At 39.6% G+C, this 23389-nt stretch overlaps 1 protein-coding gene across 7 annotated transcripts in view; it reads left to right on the top strand.

Annotated features, from left to right (window-relative positions):
- Ano5 (anoctamin 5) overlaps positions 1-21434 on the top strand; it is a 77354-nt gene extending 55920 nt beyond the window's left edge. For 5 of the 7 annotated variants that reach the window (XM_076543248.1, XM_042276975.2, XM_006990206.4 and 2 more), the window contains 9 exons: positions 1358-1432; positions 3357-3579; positions 5122-5291; positions 6281-6378; positions 7860-7990; positions 9348-9553; positions 11456-11634; positions 13605-13710; positions 17601-21434. In XM_076543248.1, coding sequence (XP_076399363.1) covers positions 1358-1432; positions 3357-3579; positions 5122-5291; positions 6281-6378; positions 7860-7990; positions 9348-9553; positions 11456-11634; positions 13605-13710; positions 17601-17825 — 1413 coding nt within the window. In that variant the 3' untranslated portion in view covers positions 17826-21434. The remainder of the gene's footprint in view (positions 1-1357; positions 1433-3356; positions 3580-5121; positions 5292-6280; positions 6379-7859; positions 7991-9347; positions 9554-11455; positions 11635-13604; positions 13711-17600) is intronic. The other 2 variants (XM_076543244.1, XM_006990207.4) reach the window with 1 other exon arrangement.
- Positions 21435-23389: the final 1955 nt, after the last annotated feature.

Genomic DNA, 23389 nt, shown 5'->3' with positions numbered 1-23389 from the left:
AGCAAGTAGGAAACATTCCAGATGGAATAGAATTGTACCTCATCATGTGTCAGTGGTGAGGTTTGGACTTTTTCTTGTCTCTGTCAGGCCCTGGAAGCCACCACAATCCAACACTTAGGAAGCAGGTTGCCTCAATTAAGTCTCCCACCTCATGTGGAATGTCACTTCAGGGTCTGAGGGTCTTGTCTTCAAGGCAAGGAGCTACTTTCCATGGACTATGGAATGAGAGAACCCTTTGTGAGGTTTCTACCTTTAGCATACTCCTTGATCTTCCTACTGTCATTTGGCTGACAGTACAAATGCAATGCTGTCCTTTCTGGACAAGCGGGACACAAGGAAAGCGACCACTGTACTCTGCCAAGACAGGGTAAGATGGTCTCTTAAAATTCCTGCTTCTAAAAATGGTCTGTCAGATACTCTAGGCCTGTAGCCAATTTGAATGCACCAACAATGTTGAGAAACATTAGGTGACTGTCCAGGCTGCCAGCTGTCTTGGTCTACTCTTGCAAGATTCCCGAAAGTTGCTTGCATCCATCTACCATTTCTCAGGTACCATTATGTTCCTTCTCAGGTCTTTGATGTGGTTGAAGACTAGATAGTCGTAATTTCCTCAGTTATGATAAAAGATAAGTTAGCTATAAAACCTTAAACTCACAAATATAAGATAGATAGGACATCTTCTTTAATATTATAACTATAATTCTTGCTCGGTAATTGTTTTGTTATATGTAATTTTACCATGTTAAAGTTAAAACCTTCCTTTTTAAAAAAAGAAGAAAGGGGAAGTGCTGTGGATATCACTCTATATAAATAAAACACTGATGGCCAGTGACCAGGCAGGAAGTATAGGCGGGACAAAGAGAGAGGAGAATTGGGGAAACAGGAAGAAGGAGGAGAGACACTGCAGCCACCGCCAGGAGAAGAGCATGTGAAGACGCCGGTAAGCCACCAGCCACGTGGCAAGGTATAGATTTATAGAAATGGGTTAATTTAAGATATAAGAACAGTTAACAAGAAGCCTGCCACGGCCATACAGTTTATAAGTGATATAAGTGTCTGAGTGATTATTTTATAAGTGGATTGTGGGACTGCAGGGCTTGGGGAACCTGGAGAGAAGCCCTCCAGCAACAACTTAGGAAGCAGGTTGCCTCAATTAAGTCTCCCACCTCATGTGGAATGTCACTTCAGGGTCTGAGGGTCTTGTCTTCAAGGCAAGGAGCTACTTTCCATGGACTATGGAATGAGAGAACCCTTTGTGAGGTTTCTACCTTTAGCATACTCCTTGATCTTCCTACTGTCATTTGGAGTCCTAACTGTGCGGACAAAGTGTGACTTTGTTATTTCTTCAACATTACAGGAGTTGGAGCCACACATGCCTCTGTGCCATCGCATCCCATGGTACTTTGTGTCAGGGACCACAGTGGTCTTCGGGGTAAGCACCATTTTGGAACCTTTTGCCATTTCTTTAGAACACAGTCCTCTGTGAACCACTGTCTCTCCACAGCTCTGATGCATCAGCTCTTGGATCATTCCTGCAATGCCCCATTCTTCCTACATTGACTACACCTCTCACACAAAGCATGCCATAATTTACATAGATTTTCCCCAACTGAAATTTGTAGAAAGATGTGTGTGGAAGGGCAGGGGTGGGGGAAGAGCAGAGTCCTGACTTCACAACCTATCCCTGTCTGTCCCATTGACTGATACCTTGAAAGCAAGGCAGAATGTCAGGTTCTTCTTCATTACAGTCTCTGGTTAGTGTTATCAACGTTACTCATTTGTCTTTATCTTCCTCAAAATATCTACACATATGACCAAGCAATTAAACTACTAAACTTCTTTTTCTTGTTGAAATAAAGAGAATAAAATCCAAGGAAGACACATCTATAGGAGGGAGTTGGTTTTTCTCCATATCTATAGCTAATACATTTGTCCACCCCAATGATTTTTTTCCTTTCCTTTCCTTTCTAAATTTGTGTACTTGTCACAGCTACCTTTTATTTTGGGGAAGAAGCGTGGGGGGGGGGGTTAGCCCCTGAGAGAATGTCATATTGGGGTGTAAACAAATTAACTATTTTAGACTGTGGTTTAACTTCTGCAGTGCATATACACTGTATGTTTTTAAAGTTCTTATTAAAATATTTTTTTATATCTTGAAAGAGTTAGTTGGGATATGTTTTCTTGGCTTATATAACAAATTTTGGAAGAAAAAAGTGAATGAAAGGAAGACAAATAGCCATCCTAGGATCAATTCTGAGAAATGAACTTGGAGGCATGGCTCTAGGAATAGTTGTTCTGTTTTCATTTTCTACTTATCACTCAATGGGATTTGCTTTCTCAAATTTAAAATCAAGTTTTCTAGTCATTAAATTGATATAGAGCCACAGTGCTTTGCAATATACAATGTATACAAAATTGATGTGGGAACTACATAACTAAAGCCTAGATCATGTTTTGGGAAATTTTACCTAAAAGGGAGATTCATTAGTGCCGACATAGTCTCTGGTTCAGAATTATTGTTTTTATTTTCTTTACAACATAAAAATTATAGTGATAGAGATTAGATAGATAGATAGATAGATAGATAGATAGATAGATAGATAGATAGACAGACAGACATACATTACATACATACATACATACATACATACATACATACATACATACATACATACATACTTGGGTGGGTGAGTGGATGGATGGATGGATGGATGGATGGATGGATGAATGGATTGATAGATGACAGGTGTAGATAAGGATTCAGAAATATGGCTGTCATTTGTAAACACTGAGAAAATGAATGAAAAAGTTGAATGTAGTAGTCACTTCTCACATTTTTATGATGAAGTAACTGGTAAAAAAATCAACTGAAGGGAAAAGGAGTTTATTTTGGTTCACAGTTCAAGAACACCATCCATCATGGCAGAGACTGTGTGGCAATGGGAGCTTGAGGCAGCTGGTCACATTGCATTCAGAGTCACCAGGCAAAGAGAGATGAATGTCAGTACTCAGCTCAGTTTCCCCTTTTTATCCTGTCCAGATCCCAGACCCATGGAGTGGTGTCACCTCCCCCCATTAAAATGAGTCTTCTTGTCTCAATTAATCTAATCTAGATAACACACTCATCATCCTGTCTCCTATCATGCTGACAATATTTTCCGTCACAATGGGCAATGATTTTCCCCTAGTCTATGTTCAACTCATAGCCACCAAATGATTTCTCTTTAAGCCCTCTGCCTTGTGGTGACTTCTCTGATGCCTCTATGGTCAGAGGAGTCACTCTGCCTGAGTGGCTGCTAAGCAGTATGACAAAATGGGAAAACGGCACATGCAGTGGCTCTCGGTTTTCCCCTCAGATGGCTCTCCTCCTCAGCAGCATGGTGTCCATCATCGTGTATCGCCTGTCATTCTTTGCCACCTTTGCCACCTTCATGGAAAGTGAAGCTACCCTGCAGAACGTGAAGAGCTTCTTCACCCCCCAGATGGCCACCTCTCTCTCCGGATCATGCCTGAACTGCATTGTCATTGTGATCTTGAATTTCTTTTATGAGAGGATATCTGCCTGGATTACAAAAATGGGTAAGCTGGCCACATTACGAAAGTAATTTAAACACGGTTTTTGGCCAGCACTGCACATCCAGCTTTGGACCCTCTCCCAGGGAACTGGCCTCTGAAAAGCACAATTTTCAGGCTACTTTGTTCAGAGTAGATCCACACCTGATTTTTAAGAATTTCTTAATATCCACTGTAGACAGAAGGTTTCTTGTGTCCTTCCCGGTCCCGCAGGCACTCGGTCCCAAGTAAACACACAGAGGCTTATTTTAATTATAAACTGTATGAGCTATGGCTCTGGATTCTTGATAGCTAGCTCTTTCTCCTTAAATTAACCCATTCCTATTAATATATTTGTTGTCACGTTGCCGTGGCATTACTGGTCTGCTGGGCATCTTTTTGCTCCTTTGGTGGTGCTGGTGTCTCTGTATCATGGTTTGCATGAGAGACACAACTAGGAAGCTGTTCTTGGCTCCATTTTAGAACCCCTTTTTAAAGTTTTCTTGGGTTTTAGGTGGAAATTCTTGCCCCATGTTGGAACACCAGATGTTTCACAAATCCTAAATGGTCTTATAATAAAAACCCAGAGCCAGAGATAGACAAGGCTAGCCACTTAGCTAGCAGTCAAGGGCATCCCTCTCATGGCTCCACACAAAGGCAAGCAGCAGACAAGCACTTGTGGAAGCAGCCCTTGCATCACCTTCAAATCTTGAGTTCTCAGTCAAGTTTACTTTTTCTCTGGGCAAGAGCAAGTGAGTGACTCAGAACTGGTAAGGTGCTTTTAAAGACACCAAGAAGGCATGGCCTTCTTCAGTGAAAATTATCTCTGAGCTCCCAGCTGAGATGTTTTTAATAAATTCAGCCAAGCTTCACCAAAAGGAAGTTATTTGTGTCCTTAGACTATTTTGTTCTCCTCCTGAAAGTGTCATGGGAGTGTCTGCATCAGCTGTTCTGCTGGGGAATCACCAACTCAGGGAAGAAAGCGTGTTCCCTTACTCTTGCACTCCTCACAATGCTCTAGCAGTCTTTGGAGAGAAAGAAATAGCTTCTTATCTTTAGAATATGTTAAACTACAAACTACAACTGCATTTTAATTAAGAAAAGATAAAGCACAAGCTATCTCTGCCAGCATTTGCAGGCACAGTTTAGTTCACGAGGAGAAAGTACAATATAGTTGGAAGCGGTCTCAGCCCTTGACATAAGCTTACCTGGTTTACACCAGGGGCAAAGGAGAGAGACGCATGATGGGACTCGCTGCAGTGTCTAGCAGTGATGGCGAGGGGCACATCCAATTTTGTAGGGACTCAAACCCCACACTCGGACTGTCTTATACCTAGAGAAATCCCCACCCTTGAAATGTAGTGACTGCTTCCTAGACTCTCCCAGCCATGGGGTCAACACAGCATAACCAACAGGAAGCTAGCACAAACACACAGCTCTTCAGTATTGCTCAACTGAGATCAGAATGAGGAGCATGTTCATATACTTTGAAATGGTATGCCTCGATAGCCACTTCTAAGTACAGCATTCAGGGAAAGTGCATTTATCCTTGGTGATTTTTATTGGCAGAAATTCCTCGAACTTACCAGGAGTATGAGAGCAGTCTCACTCTGAAGATGTTTCTCTTCCAGTTTGTGAATTATTACTCGGCTTGCTTTTATGTGGCCTTCTTTAAAGGGAAGTTCATGGGCTACCCTGGGAAGTACACATATATGTTTAACGTATGGAGAAGTGAAGAGGTAAGGACTCTCGTCTAGCTCAGCTCTACGGTCTCAGATAATTAAGGCCCACCTTTCTCCCTAGCACTAACTCAGACACTGTCGAGTTGTAGAAGTCCCGACATTGGCTCCAACCATTGATCCGTCTTATCATCTGTTAGATTTTTGAGTTTCCTTTGAGCAAGAATTTGTATGAAACCTGTCTTGTTTCGTTTTCTGTTGCTATGATAAAATACTGTGGCAAATGCAACTTAAAGGAGAAAGGATTTCTTTCCTCTCACAGTTCAAGAGTATAGTTAGTCAATCATGGCAGGAAAGTTAAGGCAGCAGGCACTTGAGGCAGCTGGTCACATGGAATCCACCATCAGGAGTCAGAGAGCAGTGAATGCCTGTGGCTGCTCAGTCCCCTTTCTCCACTTACACAGTCCAGGATCCCATCTAGAGAATGGGGTCACTCACAGCGGGCAGGTCTTCCCACTTCAATTATTATAATAGAAATGATCCTCCATATCCATGTCCAGAGGCTCATTGCCTGAGTGATTCTACTACATTCTAACAGGGTGACAGTTGACACTAATCTTCAAAGAGCCTATGATCTGGCAGTAAAATACAGAGTAAGTGGAATAGAACTTTTATTCTTGAAAACATCCTGCAAAGGGTCAAGAGTCAAGAAATGGTTCTTCTATGGTCTGGTATACATGAACAATGGTTTCAAACTGATCACATGGAAATTATACCACCTTTTAATCCTAGCCTAGACATAAGGATTCACAATTGTCTAAGACTCAGAAGTCTGTATTTCTAACATAGTCCACAAATGGGTGTGATGCAGCTACCCTGATAGTAGTCCATGGTCTATGGGACTGAATGGCTCCCAAATCCCATCATTGCCTCTCATGACCATATTATAACTCCTTACTATACTTTCTTGAGTTTCTGATATTCCATATATTGCAAAATTCCATTTCTCCTCTTCTATCTCTGTTTTCTTCTCTCTTGTCTCTGAACAGTGTGATCCTGCAGGCTGTCTGGTAGAGCTGACAACCCAGCTAACCATCATCATGATTGGGAAACAGGTTTTTGGAAATATCCATGAAGCCTGTCAACCGTACGTATGACTCACACATTGCATGTTTGATTTAAATAACAGTGCAAGAAGATGGGTATATATAAATATATTTTTTTTTTTACTGTCATGGTATCTTTGACAGAAAATGTCTAAGCAAATGGGAACAATTCATGTTTAATGAACAGTGTAGAATGCCTCTGGTAATAGAGGTTTTTGTTGTATTTATTTAACTGCATAGCCATCAAAGCTTTTCTTCTAGGCCAGGAGATGGTGCATGCCTTTAATCCCAGCACTCGGGAGGCAGATGCAGGGTAATTTCTGAGTTCAAGGAAAGCTTGGTCTACAGATTAAGTTCCAGGACTTCCAGGACTATACAGAGAAACCCTGTCTCAAAAAAACATGGTGGTGGTGTGTGTGTGTGGGGGTTCTTCTTTAGTTCTCCTGTTTAGTTTTAGTATCAATTGACAAATAACTCTTACATATACTCACTCATGTGTACATATTTACTGACTGCAGTGTGATGTGTCAGTACAGGCTTTTTTTTGTGTGTGTGTGTTTTTGAGATACCATCTAACCATGTGGCTTTGGCTGGCCTGGAACTCATAACTCACAGAGATCTGTCAGCCTCTGCTTCCTGTAGCGTTGGGATTAAAGACATAAGCCTCACCCCCTATGGTGCTTTTAAGTGACTATTTCTGCTGATGAGTGAAGTGGTAAAGATTTAACTGGAGACTCACCATATTAGATCCCCAGTAGGATATTCTGCATTTTGCACATTATACTTTTGTAATTTAATTTTCTAATATAAAATTTGTGGTGATTCTTTGAGAATTTCATGCATGGGTATACTGTACTTTAATCCTATTCAGTCCACTCTTCCCCCAACTCCTCCTACATCCACTACTATCCATCTCCCCATCCACTTCCCACTTCCTAAACTTTCTTTCACTTTTCTTTTGCTATGGTTCCCTGAGCTCAGTTTATACTCATAGGTATATGGCCACGCATTGGAGGGTGGTCAGCCTACCAGGGGCCACAGTTTTAAAGACTCTCCCTCTCCCAGAAGCAATCTCAACACTACCATAATCTACCTTATATGGTGTGGAATTTGGTTGGTCAGTGGTTTGTAGTCTTAGTGCATGTACTCAGATAAGCCTCTGTTTTTCCTTTTGTATACACTTTCTATGATACTTAATTTCTCACTTCTACAAGTGTTTCCTGAGCATTATAGTGGTGTGGAGACTGGCTATTGCCCCCGGCACTGGCCACCTCCTTCAGAAGCTCTATCAACCTGACTGTCTCTGAGTGAGCGCTTTTCTTGTCAGTAGGTAGAGGCAGATCGCTTGCCTTCTCCTCACCTCCGTGTGTGACGAAAACAATACTAGGTTTTCATTTGGACTTTTTCTCCTATTGTGCTAGGTTAATGTGCTTAGCCTCCTCCCTTTCTGACAGTTTCCAGACTTGGCATACTGGCTCTCTTGCTTCTTTCTCCAAGTGTCAACTTTTATCATTTCCAACAGCCTGATTTTTAATTGGTGGAGACGTCGAAAAGCCCGAACCCACTCTGAGAAACTATACAGTCGCTGGGAGCAAGATAATGACCTTCAGGTTTTCGGACAACTTGGGCTGTTCTATGAGTACTTGGAAACAGGTAAGTTCCAATCATGATTCTGAGGCAGCAATAACACTAATAAAATGAATAGTTTCCATCTTTTGCAATTTCTTTCTTTCTTTCTTATATATAGTAGATGTTTGAATTACTGAATAAAAAATAGGTGAATGGTTGGATAGATGGTGGATATATGGATAGGTGGCAGATAGATGCATGATGATAGATATGTGAATAGTGGCAGATGGATTGGTGGATGGATAGGTGGTTTGTATATGTGTAGATGAATGGTGGGTAGGTGGATGGATGGATAGGCATGTAGATGAATAGATGGCAGATGTACACAAATGGAAGAAATAAAGACAGATGGATGTATTGATGGTGGAGAGATGTATAGATAGCAGGTGAATACACACACACACAGAGATGGCAGGAATATGTATATAGGATAGCAGATGGATCGAAGAAGATACAGGGACATGAATCAATGGAAGATAGATGAATGGATGGTGGTTGGATATATGAACAGATGGAAAAAATGATTCAGTTTTCTTTTGTTCCCTTAGAGAACTAGTGCTCAGGTTATTTGTGTGGTCTGCTAAGGCCATTTCTGCTCACCAATATCCCCTGCTTTGGTGAAACTTTAGAGGGCAGTTTATGTACTTACTACCAAAATCCTGGTGCAATAAAGGTGATCTGAAAATGACTAAGTAATTAATATTTATCATATATGCTATATATTTTATCTTTAAAATCTGCTAATGTGATAGAAAACATTTTTATCTTTCAAGATAAACCAACGTTACCATAATGTACTTTATATTATATGACGTTAGTTGAGTAATAGTGTGTACATTGTTATATAAAAAGATGGGAATTCTTGTTTCATGCAGCTCAGTATACAATTAGGTAGTTCTTGCTTTCAAGAGTGTTGAAACAGTATTTTTCTCACTGTGGAAGTTCTGCATGAGTGTGTATATACAGGCAGGGGAAGTTAGTACTGACATAGAGGTATGAAATATCATTTATAGCAAAATTAGCTTCTGTGTCTTGAGAGCCAACCAAGACTTAGTTTACACTGAAAACTCTCACACCTTCTTCTAGTCAGGAGATAACTGTGCAGTGAATTCATTGACTGACTGTATTTATTTTTGGTGTTGAAGATACTGAAATTCGATAGATGAATCAGTTTTCTAGGTAAAACTCTGACACCTTGAAACCCACATTGCTTCTCCCTCAGAGTAGTTGTAGGTTCCTTAAGAAGAGTGAGGAGTGGATCAGTGTTGCCTGTTCACTTCATCATGAGGCAGGTGAAAAGAGGTGAGGGTCTAAGTGGCAGGAGCTAGGTCGAATGGCCCTTCATCTCCTTGGTAATGATGGCTGACCTGTGTCTCTCCAGTTATTCAGTTCGGGTTTGTCACATTGTTCGTGGCCTCTTTTCCCCTGGCCCCCCTGTTTGCTCTCATGAACAACATTGTAGAGATCCGCGTGGATGCCTGGAAGCTGACGACTCAGTATAGGAGACCTGTCGCTGCGAAAGCTCACTCCATAGGTGTCTGGCAGGACATTCTCTATGGAATGGCCATCCTTTCTGTTGCAACTAATGTAAGTGCCTCTTTCCATGGGATGACTTTGCCCTTCTTTTTGTTTCTGTGGGTGGTGGAGCATGAATGACAGACACCTGACTCAGTCCTCGTTGGCACCAATTTCATCACAGTGGGGATTTGTAAGGACAAGCCTCTCTCAACTTTATTTTCTGAGCGAGAACAATAGGAAGAAAAGAATATTTTCTCATTGGAAGTTCGTGATGATAGTGCCTTACAGATGGTGCTAATCTAGTCAGAAAACCAGTGACAATATAATATGTTTGAACAATGGAGTCAAAGATGGATTATACACAAATATGTATAATATAGGGTATAAATGTACTTATTTGTACTCATAAAATGATTTTTTTAAACTAAATTTCACAAACACTAATTTTATGACCTTCATATTCATCTAAAATTATGTTTTATCAATTGAAGCAAAAGCTGAGATAATGAAAAGGAGATTTGACAACTGAATATGTGTGATTTATTTTAGAAAGCTTTATGTTAAGGAAACATGGTTGAAATTGTAGAGTTTAAATACAGTGGGAACATCAAGAAATGAGGTGGAGCACAGTTACAGAAAAATCCATGGCTGGTAATGCTCTTTAAAAACCCAAACAGAAAAACCTAACCTAAGCATGTGACTTCAGCCACCGAAGGAAAACTCAGAGACACAACACACAAATAGAAGCACTAAAGAAATTAAAATCAAAATTAATAATAGTCAACTTAAAAAATAAAATAATAATTAACATAAATACTGAGTACAGAAAGAGTTAGTTTGCTTAAAAAAACATAAACAAAACAAACAAATGCCAGGAGGTGGTGGTGCACACCTTTAATCCTGGCACTCAGGAGGTAGAGGCAGGTGGATTTCTATGAGTTCAAGGCCAGCCTGGTCTACAGATTGAGTTCCAGGACAACAAGGACTACACAGAGAAACTCTGTCTTGAAAAAAACAAACAAAATAAAGCAAAAACAAAAACAAACAAAAAACCCAAACCCATTAAAACAATGACAGACTGCTCTGTACCAGATTTAAAAAATTTTTTTGAAATGACCAATATTAGAAATAAAAATGGCAGATGTATTCAATATGCAACAGAAATACCAAATGTCCTTGTAGTCATAGAAGTAACAGAAATGGCTTTTTAAAAATGTATCACTAAATGCATAGGTGCCGGAGTCAGATAGATGGTGGTAAATGCACTCATGTGGTCTAGAATAAACAAACAATTTCTGTGATCATTGGAATTAGAAAAAATGGCATCACCATAGATGAAGTTCTGAAATTAATTATAATAAGCTCCAAGAAAATGCCAACCCACACTCTTTCCTTTAATTCATCAGCCTACTATAGACACACTCAATACACATACATACGGCACAGATACACACAGACACACAGAGAGACACAGTCATAAATACACACTGGTATACCCATACATTAATATACACAGATATATACTACATAAGCACATACACACAGATTTTATGGATATAAACAGACACACACAAATACAAATAGAAACACATACATAGATACAAAAACACACAGAGATACAAACACATAAATTCCCCTATCCCCAGCCTGTCTCTCTCCGAGCCCAGACAAGGGAATTTAAGGACAATGAATGTGTCAATGAGGATCATGAGCCATGACAAGACCAAGGAGAGAGAGCGAGAGAGCATGCTTTGGGGCAGCAAATACATATAGGTTCAATTCCTGACTTAGCTATTCTGTAGCTACGGAATTTTAGAAGATCAATCCCAGTCTACCCATGAGCCTTCGAATGTTTTAGAGTGGTATTTAAGTCACCTCATGTTCATGTGGCTCACAGAGGTGGGCTTGCATACAAGTCAGACGTGGAGCACTGGGCTGGGCTCATCATTGTCCTTCCTCTTTGTCCATCAGGCCTTCATTGTTGCGTTCACATCTGACATCATTCCACGGTTAGTTTACTTCTACGCCTACTCATTGAATTCCACGGAGCCCTTGAGTGGATACGTCAACAACAGCTTGTCAGTGTTCCTGATAGCTGACTTCCCCAACCACACAGCGCCGATGGAGAAGAAAGGCTTCACCACTTGCAGGTATCCTCTGTCTACATTTTAGCATTGTACTTTTAATGTCTTTCTTAAATTATCTTTTCCCTAATGTTTGTCTTATAGTGTAAAAGGTTTAGTTGAGACAACACACTTCCTGGGTTAATACCATGCATCAGTTCTGGAATTCATACATCATATGACCTGGCAAACTATACAAAAGGAAGGAATATTATGGGTGGAGGTCATGTTATTTTTAAATAGTTGCTTGGTTTTGAATTGCTAATACAAGCTTCCTGGACTTGAGCCATGGCTTCTACCAGTCAGTATGGTTAATTTAGTGATTTTTACCATTTACCCCCAGAAAATACATCAAGAAAATAGAGATGACAAAGTAATAATGGGACCTGTTCACTAGCATTCTACTTAAAGGTTTTTCAGGTAGAATGTGTGAGGTGGAATTTGTGTACTGTTATTACCACACCCAGTGTTTCATGTTCTGTGGGGATCTTTATACCATAGAATATGAAAATAATAGTCAGTAAGTAGGTGGGTAGATAATAGAGATAATATAGATGATAGATCACTGATAAAGATAGGCAGGTGGTTGGATGGATGGATTGGTAGATAGATAGATAGATAGGTAGATAGATAGATAGATAGATAGATAGATAGATAGATAGATAGATAGATAGATAGATAGATAGGTAGATAGGTAGGTAGATAGATAGATAGATAGATAGATAGATAGATAGATAGATAGATAGATAGATAGAGGTAGGTAGATTAGGTAGGTAGATAGATACAGATAGATAGAGAGATGGCAGATATAGATGGTAAGTAGATGATAGATAAATGATAAAAATGGATTGATAGATAAATATAGAGATGATAGATATATATAGTAAAGATGGATGATGGATATATATAGATGATAGAGATATATGATAAAGATAGATTAACAGGTAGGTGATAGAGATAAATAGGTAGATGGTATTGATATATGATAAAGATACATATTCATACATAGATTAATAGATTGATATGTAGAAATAATTTATAATAGGTGATACAGATAGATAATAGATCATAAGTAGACAGTAGATGGATAACAGACAGACTGATAGACATATGCACACATTTGTACATACAAGGGCCTTTAATCTTAGCTTCAATCTCACACTAACCTCTCCCTTGGGGATTCCAAAAAGGAGCAAGAAAACAATTTAAGGATAATAAGACAAAACGCTGATCTATGGCACATTTGGATACAAAGGGGCATGGCACAGTGTTCAAGACTGAGATCTCTGTTGTCTGATTTTTTGGTTTCACCACTTTCTAAAAGCTGGGGTGAGTTTTTGAAGAACATCAGTCTAGGGAGTTTGTAGAAAGGAATATTCTGAAAGTCCAAGCACAAGAAGAGTCCAGAAAGAGAACACTGCCTTGTCAGTACATCTAAAAGGAAACAGAGTCTCTGGAAAACAGAAATGGTCCACATAGCAAGTTGGATGGGTCAGAGAGGAGGAGGATTTCAATGAAATGCCATGGTAGCCTGGCCTCTCATGGGAGAAGTTACACAAGACCAAAGAAGTTGCTCTGGTTTATTTCCTCTTTGGGAGGTAATATGAGTAAGTAGTCCAAGCCTGGAGCTGTGAGAACAGGAAAAGGTTTAATATTATCTGTTACTTTCCTGTGACCTATGTTTGTTCTCAATTTCCTAAGACAAATAATAAAAGTTTATTCCAGATCTCTTTATTAAACTTACTGCCAAATCTGTCATTCTGTCTACCTGTCATATCATCTATCTACTTATTTATCTATCATAGATTGTCTATCTCTCATCTATCTCCATGTCTGTTTATCTACCTGTTATCTATCAACTATTTATCATCTGTATCTATCATCTCAATGTCTACCTGTCTATCATCTATCATAGCTACCTGCCATAAATCGTCTCTATCTAAAGGTCTACCAATTTATGTTCATTTTTGTTCTTTTTATTTTGTTTTGTTTTGTAGGTACAGAGATTACAGGTACCCTCCTGATCATGAGAACAAGTATGCCCATAACATGCAGTTCTGGCATGTCCTTGCTGCCAAGCTGATCTTCATCATAGCAATAGAAGTAAGCTGACCTGGACTTCCCCCCATCTCTCTCATCTCTCCCATTTCCTTTGCCACTCCCCTCAGCAGCTGTTTCTAAACACACCCGCCATCAGGAAGTTAGCTTCCTCACTCTTATTTTGAAGGAATCATTTGTTGTTGTAAGTTGCAACTCCTCTTTGGGAGCTTGTCATTCACTTACAATTGGTAAAGGCACCTTGGCAACAGGAAAAGAAAGGAAATGCATGGGAAGGTCAGGAAAAGGCTAATTTGCAGAACATCTGTTCTGAAGGCTCTGTTCCAGAGCACTCTCATCGACTAGCCTTACTTTTTTACTTTTGACAGATGAGCCTAATATTCATCAAAATATGTCACTGGCTTAAGGTTAGTTAGCGACAATTAGAGCTGGGATTTAGTGCCATCTGTGCATCAGTCGAAAACCTTGGTTCTGCCCGCTGCAGGGCACTCCTTCGATGTGCGATATTTAGAGAGAAAGTTCACAAGAAAATGTAACTACCACAGAGGAAGGATGGATAAAACCCATTAAATAGGAAGAGAAAAAAATTAAGATGTTGTCCCCCGGGGGAGTGCCCAAGTACAACACAGGTGTAACCTGAGCACATGCTGTTCAGCTGGGGTTTCTCAGGCTCGTCATTGCTGTACAGGACTCATTATTGCTATACAGGCATTGCATGTGTGTTTAAAATCAGATAGTTCTATGCAGCTAATGGAGCCTTACACATTTCTCACTAGCCTCAACTCCTGATCTCCAAAGGCAAACACTTTCAACTTCGAAGCCCATTTGTGTCACAGTTTAGCTCTAGCAGAACAACGTCCCAACAGACCCAGATTTTAGTGTTAGGCTGTGATTGTTGACCTCCTACAGTGACATAGCACACAGGAACACACTTGGCACCATCTTCATATATACACCATCATCTTCCTCCTGCCCCTCAAGATAATAATAATATACGTATACATGTATGTATATGTGATTTATAGAGCTCCATCATTCTTCTCCTGAACTACAAAATCTCAAAAAGCAATAGTTTGGTGAGTCAGTAGCCATGCATCCTGGATCTGGTACCATTTCAGTTCATCAGTAGCCTTTATTCATTCCCTTTAGAGTGACTGTTGGTCAGAATTACTGGTACATGCTTTATACACTAAATGATACAATTTTGATGTTTAATCATGCTCAACTCTCAAATGGTGTATTCATCAGAGTTTCACCTGAGAATTTACTTAAGGTTCATCTACTATGACTTTATAAATATTAGTAATCTTTGTTTCATGCCATAGGCTCCTAAAACTTCTCTTTGCTTAGGTTTATGTTCTCCCCACCCCTGTTCTTTCTTTCCTCTCTCTCCCCCTCCTTCCCCTACGTCAGATTTTAATTCTTAAATTTATTTCACATTTCCCATAAAATGTTTAGATCACTCTTCTAGCCAGTAAGAGTACTCCCCTTGGGTTTGCTACCTAATTTTGAGGTTCATCTTTCAGGAACTCTCTGAAGAAAGATTATAAGTGGTTTGTTTTTGAGACTTTGAATATTAAAATGTTTACTCACAAATATGAGTCATTTGTTCTGAAATCAAAAGTCTGAGGTTGTTTGCCATTAAATTCTTAATCTTAATTTAGGCACTCTTGAAGAACATTTAAGACATTGCTCCATTTTGGTCCAGTTTTTGATGCTGTTATAAAGGACAGGGCCACCCAGTCCCTTGTTAATGACCTTAAGGTGAACCAACATTGAGTGTTCTCTCACCAGCTCTGCGAGTCTGAAACTTCCCAAGCAAGTTGTTGGCTATTGGACTGCATAGTTGTCCTGGATGCTGACTGAGGTCCCTAGGTCTGTAAGCACACCCTTCAGGTTTGGGGTGTGTGTGGAAAATGTCTGTCTCTGTGATTTCCTTCTCAGAAGCCCCCTTTCTCTGTGGTTTCTCTGCTGCAATGTCTACCCTGCTCCAAACTTCAGTGATCATATGTCCTCACCTGTGAAGAGATGGAGCCATCCCTTTGCTCTTTTCATTAGCTTTCTTTCCTCTTGGTTCCAGTCTGTCTTGTTCTTTTTCTTTCTTGTTAGACAATTTATTGCACCGTGAATAGTATTGTACATTCACGAATGAGGGGGTCAAGGGGAAAAGGTTACAAGTCTAGTGTGCAGAGGTGTGTGCCTACCTTTAGAAATCCACAGTTCAGTCTGCAGTTCTCTATCCCCAGTGGGTCCATGCAGAAAGACTTTCAGGCCTAGCCAGTATAAAGCAGTGTTAGGTTTGGTTTTTATTTGTTTTATATTTTTAATAGCAAGAAGGGAGCTGGCAAGATGTCTCCATGGGTAAGGGTGCTTGCCTCCAATCCTGATAATTCAAGTTGGGTTTCCAGAACCCATGTGATAGAATAAGAGAAATAGCTTCTCTAAGTTGTCCTATGACCTCTCTGTGTCATCCACATACCGACACAATAACACCATCAGTCAACAACTAATTTTAGAACTATAAGGAAAAGCACTCAAGAAATACATCCAAGCACACTCAAGAGCATGGTGTCGGCTTCTTTGGAGGCTGCCACTGTTTATTAAAAATGTCCATCTTATATTTATTTAATTTAGTTTATGTGTATGGGTGTTTTGCCTGCATGTATGTTTGCGTATTAGATTAGTGCAGTGCCCACATAGGCCAGAAGATGGTGTCAGACTCCCCAAAGCCAGAGTTAACATTTGTTAGCTGCCCTGTACTGGGAATTGAACCCAGGTCCTTTGGGAAAGCTGTTGGTGCTCTTAACCACTGAGTCATCACTCAGCCCTGTACTAAGATGTTTTTACCATATATTTTAAGTATGTGAGTGAAGAGAAAGAAAGACACTCAGGGAAAGAAAAAGATCCTACCTAAGTAGGTATGGGACGCACACAATTGAGCATCTGGGCATTGACCACAGTGACCCAGAAGCTCTGAAGTTCATTCTCCAGAGCTTACTATGGAACTTTTTTCTTTCCTTTTGATACATGAGATTAGAGAATGGCTCTGAAAGAGGTACCTTAGATGGGATTATAATATGATGAGGGAAAATCAGGAGCTACTGGGGCTGTGCAAGGGTTTCTTGGTGAGACTCCTAAGTGGAGGTTCTAGCTGAGAAGGGAGAGAAGGCTTTAGTGTTAATAACCATGCTGGGACTCTGTTCTCAGCAGGCCAAGGGGAGCAGCCTGACTCCTGGGTGAGAAACTTCTCTCCCTTCCTATATCCCCACAGTGTTTGCTCTTTCTTTCTTGTCCACATTCCGTATTCTGAATTTCACTTTTCAGAAACTTTGCTTTCAATGCATGCCCCCACCTCCACTCTACACCATAGCCTGTGCCTCTGTGCTCACAGCTTTGTGGTATTAAAAATAAGAACTCTTCACATAACTCCTGAACATTCTACTGTGTCTCATAGAAATGCCAAACTGATGCTCTTGTTTTTAACTCTACACTACATTACTGGTGACCTTCATTCCTGAAAACATTCTAAGAATCTAAAACAAAATGGTCAGTATGCCTCAAGTTTCTCCTTCACACTAAATCACCAATGACACGGTTGAGTATGAGCTTCCCTGTCTAAAGGAAATTAGGATTATTTTAGAGATGTTTTATTACGTTCTTAGGATGGGGTACCGATAAAGAGCAGGGGTTTATTTTTATACCCATGTTCCATTTCTCTAGTTGCTTATTTAAATATAGTTATTTAACTCCATTGTGTGTGTGGAAACTACAGGATACACATATGTACACATACAACTATATGTGTATACATGATTCAACTTCATGCTTCTTGTGTCCAACAGAGTTTATCATATGCTCAGGGGGACCTTTAAGGACTCCGTACTAAATTCTTGATAATCCTAACAGTATCTATGATCTTCTTTTATCACTTCCAGCATGTCGTGTTTCTGTTAAAATTTTTATTGGCCTGGATGATACCGGATGTTCCAAAAGATGTCCTAGAGAAAATCAAACGAGAAAAGTTAATGACTGTCAAAATTATTCATGACTTCGAGCTCAACAAGTTGAAAGAAAACTTGGATATTGAATATAATAATATCGTTAAGCATGACACAGTGGAAGATGTCATATCACCCGCGGGGGGCAAAATCCCTGTCTAATCCACACACGAGGCGTGAAGCTCTGTGGCCCTCTCTGTTCACTGTTGCCTCTGGACTTGTGGCTGGATGCTGGAATTCATGTATCCATTTGTTCTTCTTTCTTTCTTTTATTTTTAACTCGGAGTCCTTATGCCCTATGATAGAGGCAGGCATCAGAAGAGAACACAGGTGGGCATCATCCACTGGGCTCTCCCAGGGTGTGACTCGTGGAGTCCTGTACACACTTGCGGGTGGTGCCTGTGGATTCAGAATCTGGAAAATCATGGAGTGTTGCTACTTAGAGTGAAACACTGGCCTGGGGGATGCTCTGTCACTTCCCAGGGCAACTGTACATTTCTGCTGTCTTCTGTTGAGTGCCTTCTGTCTCCCTCCCAACAAAAAAAGGGTTCAAAAAGAAAGCTAGAAAAGAGACCCACATTTCATAGAACATCTGCCATTGTAAAATGCACACATGTAAAGCCAAAATCAGAAGAAGTCCTGAGAAATCTCACCTATTGACAAATGGTGGGTAAAAATCATAGCAGGAGTGTGCTCTTGACAATGTCAGATCAAAGTTAGCTTCTGTCAGAATCCCAGATAGCCTTTCCTGGTAAAGGTAGAATCAGTTTTTTCCTAAGACTAGAAGAATTTTCATAAAATACTCTCAGAGGGCTTTTGAAGGTAGTGTTTCCTTCCATTTTGTTGACTAGCTTCAACACCATGGGGTCAGGTGACTATAGGTTTTCAAGTGAAGGTACTGTGCAAAGCCAATGTGTCTTCTTAGGAGCTAAAGAATGCAAGATGGTACATAGACATTAACTTATTCAATGATAAAGTGAAAGTTTTAAATTTCTCTGAAATGCTGATTTTTGCATCATGAAGCCTTTTTGACTCTAGCCATTTGTATAAGTTGGGCACAAACTGTTTACAAAATGTAATCTCTTCGCTCTAAAAAAAACCCTCCAAACCTTGTAATAAGTTTGCAGTCTTTTCATGGACTACATCACACCTACAATGTCCAGTGCCTTCTTTCTATGCCTTTGACACATGAAAAATTATCTAGGTGACTGGTAATTTGACATGACAGAGTATTTCAGATGTCAACTTGTCTTAAAGTAAATGTCAGTGTTGTGAGCACAGAGTTTATCACCAAAAGATCATCGACCAAGTGAGAAGGTGATAATTAGGTGGAAAAAGTGTATTTGTTGAAGTATCCCTTCCACATTTAGGCCTATGTGGATATACAGCAATTCTTGCCATGGGTTCAGTTAATACAATATCACATATGTGCCTGTATATAAGTTACCACTAGAGTGGGAGATATGGTCCAGCTATAGAGCACTCAAATCTTTGGGTTTAAATTAGAATTCAGCTACAAAGGAATATTTTTTAAATCACATATATACAAAGAAACTTGATCACAAGATATTAAAAGTAGTGTTCCCTTAACAATAACATGATTTTCCAGCATAGCTGATATTACAGTATTAACTAACTACTGATAGATACTAAGTATCTAGAACTAGGGATTATGGATTTTATAAAAATAACAAAAGCATTATCACATCACATTATTGGCAATATTGATTTGTTACATAGTAGGTAAATTACATGTTTGGGTCACTTGAAATGATTTCATAGTTGAAAGATACTTTCATAAGTGGAGATGGTCAATTTAAGAAAACCAGTCTTTTTGAGCATGATCAAGCCACAGCTGTGGTTCTTGTAGACTGTCAAATTACACTGCAGGGCTTTGCATGCACAACTCACATTGCCTTCTTCGTGGGTGCTAATTTTAAAAAAAGGGGAGAGATTATAGTTTTTTGGAAATACACTTTAATTTTGTGACTTCAAAGTATTATGGAGCTAGACTACAAGATGAGGACAAAGCTGACTTGCAAAGCTGTCCATACACTGTAGGTTCAAAACCACGTCAAGCACTGAGTGTCTAAAGTAATGGTAGAAATGAGCAAAATTGGAATTTATTTTACAGCAAGTGCTTCTTATAATTTATTGGTGTCTTCGCTTCGTATTTGCCTTGTAATTTTCCACTGATAATTTTCATCCTGTTTGATGTTTTACCCTGAGATACTAGAGTCACTTTCTGGAAAGTCTGTTAGCCAAAATCAGATGGAGTTGGTTCAGGCAGATTCACCTCCTTCCATCAACACATTGGTTGGTGTGAGAACATTGAGCTAGATGTAGCCGACCACCAGATGTATGTTCGTGTTTAGGAGTGTGGCTGTGGATTTTTTGTTTTTTGTTTTTGTTTTTTATCCTTTAGTCAAACAAGTGGTTTACTATTTTCCACTGATATTCCAAGGAACATCTGAGATCTTATGTGAAAATAGAATCTTCAAGTGTCAAAGCCCCAAAGCACACAACTTTTTCCAAAGGTCCTTTGCAATTATCATCTCCATTGTTTCTTTTCACACAGGAAGCAAAATCCTTGAAATTACTAACTAACTTTAGACATCAAAAGGGGACTGTCATTAAATGAAAGATGTCTTAATTTTGCACTATTTCTGGACTTCTAGATTTCACTTTTTTTTTTTTTTTTTTTTTTTTTTTTTTTTTTTTTTTTTTTTTGTCAAGAGAAAGGAAAGAGTTGTTTCCTCTGGGTGTCGAATGGGATTCTTTGGAGTACAGTTGTGGGTAGGAAGAAGCAAATCTCTTCTCAGTGACAGTCACTAAGGGTGAGAGAATACATCTGGAGAAATTCCAGGTTAACAATTATTGTGTGTCACAAGAAAGCTTTTGCTTGCAAAGTGTGTTTGTAGGGTCAGGCACTGTGAACAATCATTAACCCTGCTCTCCAGTGACAATGACACTGGTCATTCAAAAACATAGCCTATTGCTTTGGAAAAACCTCCCATCATTATTATGTAATTGAATGACACCATGAAGGAAAACATTGCATTGCCAGGCTTTGGACTCTGCCACAAGGAATCAACAGAACTATCGTGTTACTGTTCTTCGTGCAATTTTAATCTACTTTTCTGTGTAGTAATTAAAGTATGTCAGTTATTTCAGCATTATGTAAAAATGAATGACAATGTTTAAACTGTAATGTATAGTATGGCATAATCTGTGTGAGATACAACTGCCCATTCCTCTAAATATGTCATTGGATACAGGATGCAGCTCTCCTGATATGAGATGCTGTGTCTTGAAGTTAACTTAGAGTATACAAGCTTGCTTTTTCATCCCTCCATCCCTCCCTCTCTCTCTCCCTCCATCCCTCCCTCTCTCTCTCCCTCCATCCCTCCCTCTCTCTCTCCCTCCACCCCTCCCTCCCTCTCTCCCTCCATCCCTCCCTTTCTCTCTCCCTCTATCCCTCCCTCTTCCCTTCCCTCCTTCTTCTGTCTCTCCTTCCCTTTGTCCCTCTTTTCTTCCTTCCCTTTTCACTCTCTTATTTCCTTCTCTCTTAAAGGGAGTACACAGGTATTTAGGAAAAATTGTCTTTATTAATGAACCCAAACCTCAAAAGCCAAATCACTCAGTGATTAAAGTAAGTAAATAATTTCAAATATCTTGACACAAACATTATTTCTTATCTCCATTTCATTATTTGAGAATTTCATACATGCATATGATGTGCCTTGATTAAATCCATTTCTTCATCCCCTATGCTACAGTTCCTCCTTATTCCAACTGCTTTTCCTTCCCAACTTCACGTGCTTTTTTTTAAAACACTCTCAGTTCATTGAATGTTCTGTGTGCACGTGTGCGTACACATGCACGCACACACATTCTAACTTTGGTTTAGAACTGAGATAATTTCTGAAATCAAGAACTCTAGAGAAGGCTTTACATCAAATGTGTTTCTCTGCAGAGACTTCTGAGCACACCCCATCCTTGGGGTTAGCCCAGAATGTCACTGTACTGCCTGCCAAGTACAGACAGAGCCAGTGAAGAGCAGCTGCTGCTCTAGAGAAGTTGCAGAAGGTAGAAGCTTTTCCTGTATTGCCTACCTGCCTACCTCCCCCCAACCCCCAACTACTTTGGAAGATGTTGCTTGGGGAGGTGAAAAGATGGTTGAGAACATTATAAATGAAAAAAAAAAATGCAGCTGGAAGCACTTTCACAAATTCCTGAACAGGTAGCCAGGCCCACCATGGGTTGGATAAAGTCATGTAGCATCAGGGTAACCAAGCCTTAGTTCTGTCCTTTCTAGATATATCTGGAGACTCACAGTTGAGAAGTTTACACCTCTAGTTTCCACTTGTTAAAGACATTATATTCATTTCGTTCAACCAATATATATTTTTGAAGTGCAGAATGATCATAAAGTCAAATGACTGTATCACATTCTAAGTATTTCATGGATCAAGCATACTATCGTACAGGATTGAAATAGCAAAGCCAAACTATCAATATTACTGGGAAGGCATTTCTTTTGAAATTATAGAAAGTCTGGAATGAAATGTGGATAAACCAGAACCTGCAGGACCATCAGGTACAGGCTTGAGACAGCAAAGGTCCTGAACTTCTGCAGCTGCCTGTCTTCTGCTTGTGATAATCTACAGTCATGTTTCACTGATGGGAGCCCAGTGCTGGCCCAGAAGGGCCATGAGAAAAGAGGGTAAACAGGTTAGATGGATTGTGTGCATTGTACCATGTCGACCTTCAAGAACAGTCCCAGAAATATACTTTTGCTGCTTTATGCTGTCTATCACTTTGCAAGTAGGATCTGGTTACTTTTTCATTTCTGGGACAAAATACCTGACCAAAGGAAATGAAGGAAGGTGGGATTTCTTTGGGCTCACAGCTTGAGGATTCAGTTCATCATGGTGGGAAGTCATGACGGCAGAGCACGAGGCAGCTGGTTACAGTGCATCCACAGTCAGGGGGCATGGATACTGGTTATCAGTTCATTCCTTTCTATTCAGCTAGGAACTCCAGCCTATAGGAGATGCCATCCATATTCAAGGAAGGCATCTTCACTTCTGGGTAAACTTACCTGGAAACACCTTATAGAAAAATCCAGAACTGTGTTTCTAGTGATAATTCTAAGTCCAGCTAAATTTACAGGATTAGCCATCTCAGACCTCAGAGAGAAAGACTTCATGGACGAACAGGCCTATTTACCTAGCACAGACTGTATAGACCAAAGGCTGCCTGAAGCTTAGTAAGGTTAGCAAGCTAGACTTAGTTTATTTCCATAAAATGTTCTCTGTAAATGAAAAATAACCATTTCTTTTCACTCTCATTCTAAACATTTTAAACATCTGATCATGTACAATATCAAAACCAAGCACAACTTGTAAGCTTCAAAGTACTAAAACTTCATCATTTATGTTTTTTCTCCACAACAACAACAAAAATAATAAAATATAACCAAGAAAAATACAACAAATCTTTGAATGTCTCATGAGTCAGAAAGCAATGAAAATAAAATTTATATGATATTTTAAACTATGTATTTCCAAAAGTAATATTTAATACTTAATATTTATGGGATAAATTGATTTAATCTGGTGAGTCATTTTATGGTAAATGTGTAGCTACTATTAAAAATATAGAAAAGCCATGGTAAGCCTCCTAGGAACTGTGACAACTGCTTTGCAGAGGGAGTCAGAACC

The sequence above is a fragment of the Peromyscus maniculatus genome, chromosome 1 (genome assembly GCF_049852395.1).
Source record: "Peromyscus maniculatus bairdii isolate BWxNUB_F1_BW_parent chromosome 1, HU_Pman_BW_mat_3.1, whole genome shotgun sequence".
Lineage (NCBI taxonomy): Eukaryota > Metazoa > Chordata > Mammalia > Rodentia > Cricetidae > Peromyscus > Peromyscus maniculatus.
This window is presented reverse-complemented; position numbering and strand designations above follow the sequence as displayed.